Genomic DNA, 5,552 nt, shown 5'->3' on the forward strand with positions numbered 1-5,552 from the left:
CCCCACTGCCAACACCTCTTCTGTCTGGTCCCTCAAGCTGGTTGCTCACCCCTCTAGGTGAAGATGTCGGCCCAGGAGAGCTGCCTCAGCCTCATCAAGTACTTCCTCTTCGTTTTCAACCTCTTCTTCTTTGTGAGTTGCCTCATGCTCCCCAGCCCGGGCCCTTCCCCAGCCCCCAGACCTTATATCTCCCTTTGCCCACAACCGTATTTTCATCTCCTCTCCCCAGGTCCTAGGCAGCCTTATTTTCTGCTTTGGCATCTGGATACTCATCGACAAGACCAGCTTCGTGTCCTTTGTGGGTGAGGGGGGCTGGGACAGTCGGGGAGGGCCTTCCTGGAGCAGACACAGACTCAGCCTTCCCCCTAGTGATCTCCTGGGGTCTCGCTTGTTCCAAGGAGGCTCACGGTGCCTAACTCCCTAGGCAGGTCCCAGGCTCTGATCCACTGCTCGCCATTGCTGTGCCTCTCAGAGCCTGTGTCTTCCTCTGGCAAATGTGGTTGTGCATACCAGTAATAACAATAAAACTGGCCTGTTAGCTCAGTTAGTTAGAGCATGGTGTTATAACACCAAGGTCAAATGTTCAGATTCCCCGTATCAGCCAGTCACCAAAAAAAAAGAATGATAGCCATTTCTCAGGCACTTCCTATGTGCTAGACTTTGTGCTGCTCTTGTGGTGTTCATCAGATCCTCCCACAAACCCTCTTGAGATTCAGCAAGGGGAAGTCCCTTGCTGAGTGTCACGCAGCAAGGAAGTAGAAGAGCAGAAATAACGTTAATAACAATAATGGGAAAATAATAATGGAGCAATCATCAAAATCCTAGCAGCTCATATTTTATAAGTGTTTGCCCTGTGTTGAGGACTGGGTTGAACACATGCTCCCATGTGTCTCTCAAAACAACCCTAGGAAATAGATGTCGCTACGCCCTAGGCCTCAGGGAGATTTAAATGACCACACCAATGTGACAAAACAAGTGATGGGGCTCAAACTATTGAGGGTGAGAAGCTGAAGAAGGAAAGAATGCGAGCAAAAGAGACGGACAGAGATGGGGCGCTGAGGGGGTATAGAGGCGCAGAGAGAAAGAGGAGGCAGAGATCTAGAGAGAGGAGGAGAAAGACCCAGAAGAAGAGAGACAGAAACTCAGGGTGGGGCAGGGCCAGAGTCCCAGAGAGAGGCAAAGACCTGGGATGCCAGAAGCCCAGAGAGAGCCCCCCAAGATACTCCTCCCCACTTAGGTGGCTGCCTAGGTAGGGGATGGAGCTGCTTGCAGCTGTGAACACTGCGTTCACCATCACTGCTTCTCACCTCTCCCAGGCTTATCCTTCCTGCCCCTGCAGATCTGGTCCAAGGTCCTGGCCGTCTCGGGAATCCTCACTATGGGCCTTGCCCTCCTGGGCTGTGTGGGGGCCCTCAAGGAGCTCCGCTGCCTTCTGAGCCTGGTGAGTGCCCCACCCCATCTCCATCCCTAGGATCACTCCTGTTCCCTACCTCTGCCCAGCCCTCAAAAATGGCCTGGGGAAGGGGTCAGCCTTACCTCTTCACTCTGCCCCCCAGTATTTTGGGATGCTGCTGCTCCTGTTTGCCACACAGATCACCCTGGGAATCCTTATCTCCACTCAGCGGGTCCGGGTGAGTTGGCTGTGGCCACCAGCACCACTTCACCCCCCAGGGTGGGGGTGATGAAAACAAAGCAGACAGGGGCTGACATAGACAAAGAGAAATAACAGAGAGAGATAGAGGACAGAAAGACAGAGATACAAAGTCAGAGAAAGACACACTGACAGGGATGGAGGGGGAGAGAGAAAAAGAACCAAAGGTAAACACGCAGGAAAGAGAAGAGAAAGAACATGCAGAGAAACAGAAGCCCCTCAAGAAGAGAGAGAGACTTGACCCCTAGAAATAGTGGGAGAAACAGAAAGATGGTAAAAACGGGCACAGAGAGTCTGAAGAACAGAGACATAGCTGATCATTCATTGAAGAACTGAGGCCAACACAAAGATGCACAAGGACCCCTTGGTGCTGAGACAGCCTGGGAGGGGCTGGAGCAGGGCAGATAGAGCTCAGCCTCATTCGTGGCCTCTCAGGTGGAGCGAAGCGTGCAGGACATCGTAAAGAAGACCATCCAAAACTACCACGCCAACCCGGAGGACACAGTGGCCGAGGAGAGTTGGGACTACGTGCAGTTCCAGGTGCGTGAGCCTCCCACCCCACTCTGAGGGGTACCCGTCCTCTAGTTCCCAGACTCTGACGTGCCTCGGCTCTATGCTTCGAGGTGACGCCTCTCTGACGTAGCCCCAGGCCCAACTCCAGGACTCTAAAGTATCCCAACCCCTGCCATGCCTAACGTGGTCCTGCCCCCAGATGATAACCTAACTAACTCCAACGTGCCCCAGTACCTCGACCCTGACGTGGCTCCACCCTCCGTCTCGATGAGATTCTGCCCCCGCTGCAACTTGGCTCGGTCCCCAACCCAAAGCCCCTTAGCGTGACCCGGCTTCCTACCCCGTAGTGACTCTGGATCCCACAGGTCCCCGACCCGGGTGACATTCCATTCCCTGGACACACACGTGGCCCCGCACTCCCATCCACCTGTCCCCCTTCTAAGGCTGAATTTCACTGCCCACCCAGTCTCCGGTCCATAGGGTGATGCTGCAGCTCCTCCCCCAGCCCTACGTCACCCCGTTACTCCTGTCTCTCCCTGCCTCATGTTCCCATCATGTCCTCTGATCTCACGTGACATTCCATTCCCTGGACACACACGTGGCCCCGCACTCCCATCCACCTGTCCCCCTTCTAAGGCTGAATTTCACCGCCCACCCAGTCTCCGGTCCATAGGGTGATGCTGCAGCTCCTCCCCCAGCCCCACGTCACCCCGTTACTCCTGTCTCTCCCTGCCTCATGTTCCCATCATGTCCTCTGATCTCACTGCGACCCCAGCTTGGCCCACTGTCCTCCACCCCGCACCCACCACATAGCCCCCTGCTCCCGGCCATAACCTCATACCCATCACCTAGTCCCCTGATCCCCAGCATCCTCTTGCATCTCTCCAGTCCCAGTCCCTCTGACTCGTATCCCTGTCCCAGCTGCGCTGCTGTGGCTGGCACTCTCCGCAGGACTGGTTCCAGGTCCTCATCCTGAGAGGAAACGAGTCGGAGGCGCACCGTGTGCCTTGCTCCTGCTACAACTCATCGTCGGCCAACGACTCCGCAGTCTTAGATAAGATGACCTTCCCCCAGCTCAGCCGGCTCTCACCTCTGGCGCGGCCCGGACCCAGTACAGACCTCTGCGTGGTCTCTGCAAAAAGCCACATCTACCGCGAGGTGGGGAGGGGTTTAGAGCAGGAACTGCCCTAGTGAGTCGGGTCCTGCGGGAGGGGCTGGGCTGCAGGCGAGGAGCGTGACCTTCAGGATGCGGGGCCTTATTAAATGGGCAGTGTCTTCGAGAAGGGTGGGGCTACGAGGAAGGGAACCGCACAACAGGAGGCGGAGCTCTATAGGAGAGGGGCCTACACTCAGGATGGGGCCTAAAGAAAAAGCCGGGCTGGATCTGGAGCACTGATGTTTGAGGAGTGGCAAAGCTCGGACGAGATGAGGCGAAGGCGCAGAGACCAGAGAACCCTGGTTAACTAGGGGAGGGGATCGGTGCCTGAAGAGAGGCGAGGGCTGGGCTGAGAACGCGCGGTTTGGGCTTGAGGGCAAATCCTAGAAAGAATCCTACCTTTAATCTTTCCCTACGCCCCCAGGGCTGCGCGCAGAGCCTTCAGAAGTGGCTGCACAACAACCTCATTTCCATTGTGGGAGTCTGTCTGGGAATCAGCCTATTCGAGGTGATCTGGCCCCGCCCCCATTCGCGTTTGGCTTTATAATCCCTAGATGGCCCCGCCCTTCATTGCACGTCCTCGCATCCCGGCCCTCCCGTAGCTCCACTTAAACAGAATGGAGGAGACCTAGCTTCTGCGAGCCCTGGTTGGCCGTACGCAGACTCCTGCTATTGGCAGTATCGCTCCCCTTTCCCTGCAGGTGGGTGTCATGGTACTGAGCCTGCAGCTACAGCGCAGGACGCTCCGCCGGGAGACACAGCCGCAAGTGCCGGGTGCTGACGGTTCGAGACCCGGCCCCGGCCAGAGCGCTGACAGTGGCGGTCCCACAAGATCGGAAGAGTAAACAGAATGGAGGAGACCTAGCTTCTGCGAGCCCTGGTTGGCCGTACGCAGACTCCTGCTATTGGCAGTATCGCTCCCCTTTCCCTGCAGGTGGGTGTCATGGTACTGAGCCTGCAGCTACAGCGCAGGACGCTCCGCCGGGAGACACAGCCGCAAGTGCCGGGTGCTGACGGTTCGAGACCCGGCCCCGGCCAGAGCGCTGACAGTGGCGGCGGGCGCCATGGCGCCCTCAGCAGCAGCGGGCGTAGCAGCAGTCCGTGGGGTGGCTGGGGCATGGCGGGAGCTTGCCCCAGCTGGGGGGAGAAGGCCCCGCAGGGCAAGCTGCCCATGGCCCTGGGGCCCTGGCCTCTTTGGGATCAGGATGAGGAGCAGCTCGAGACCGGGAGCACAAGTGCAGAAGTGGAGGCCGAGGCGGAATTAGAGGCCGAGGCGGAATTAGAGGCCAAGACGGTGGGGGACACAGATGAGCTTCCAGAATAAAGGACTCGAGGCTTGCTTCCTTCTAACCTTACTTTGTCAGGCTCTATCTCGACTTACTGCAGCCGGGTTTCTCCATCCTCTTCCAGCTGTTCACGCCTCATTAGCTGCCACTTCTCAGTTCTCCCTCTAGCCCCGCCCATTGCTACCCACCCCCGTGACCCTGTCCCCCGGTACTTCCCCTGGCCCCGCCCCCTCACTTTTCTGGGGCTCCGGTGACCCCGCACGCATCGCCGGCACCCCTTCGCCCTTTCTGACGGCGTCTCCTTTCTCTGTAGCTCGGCTTCATGACGCTGTCGATATTCCTGTGCAGAAACCTGGACTACGTCTACGATCGGCTGGCTCGATACCGCTAGGCCCCGCCCCGACCCTTTGACGTGCCCGGCACTTCCCTGCCGCCTGTAAATATTTGTTTAATCCGCAGTTCGCCCCAGGCGTTGAGGCTTCCTCACTCCCCTGGGGACCCAGGTGTCTGCGGCCCCGTTGCTGTACCTCTCCCCCGGGGCTTCGTTTCCTTGCCTCATCTACCGGCCTGCCACCTCCCACAAGATTATCTTTCGCCTAAACCTCAAATAAATTTCCTGAACTTTGGTAAAATAGCTTTATCTTCTGTGAGAATGCAAACCAACCCATTTTGGGAGGGGGATGGAGGCAACAAAGTCTAGCCCACGACTCACGTAGAAGGGGGGAATGAGACTAGAAAGCCTCACCCCACTGCTTGCCCAGTTGAAACAAAGTCACAACCCTAACACCCACGTATAAATATCTCGTCATATTAAAAAAAGAAAGTCCAGGGCCCACCTGGCTCTGCTCCTGCACAGAAAGGGTTGATCACATGGGGGATGGGAGGGTAGAGGCAACTGGAAGACAGGAAGCAGTAAAAGCCAATGTGTGACTAGTGCCCTCCAAAA

General features: G+C 57.1%; 1 protein-coding gene across 1 annotated transcript; it reads left to right on the plus strand.

The window, feature by feature from the left end:
• Positions 1–60: 60 nt before the first annotated feature.
• Positions 61–5,238, plus strand: LOC103583981 (leukocyte antigen CD37). The gene is made up of 8 exons (XM_008565138.1): positions 61–132; positions 230–302; positions 1,317–1,441; positions 1,557–1,631; positions 2,087–2,191; positions 3,086–3,322; positions 3,745–3,828; positions 4,920–5,238. The coding sequence occupies exons 1-8, from the start codon at positions 64–66 to the stop codon at positions 4,995–4,997; spliced, it is 846 nt and encodes a 281-aa protein (XP_008563360.1). The 5' UTR covers positions 61–63; the 3' UTR covers positions 4,998–5,238.
• Positions 5,239–5,552: the final 314 nt, after the last annotated feature.

This window comes from Galeopterus variegatus, unplaced genomic scaffold (genome assembly GCF_000696425.1).
Source record: "Galeopterus variegatus unplaced genomic scaffold, G_variegatus-3.0.2 Scaffold32909, whole genome shotgun sequence".
Lineage (NCBI taxonomy): Eukaryota > Metazoa > Chordata > Mammalia > Dermoptera > Cynocephalidae > Galeopterus > Galeopterus variegatus.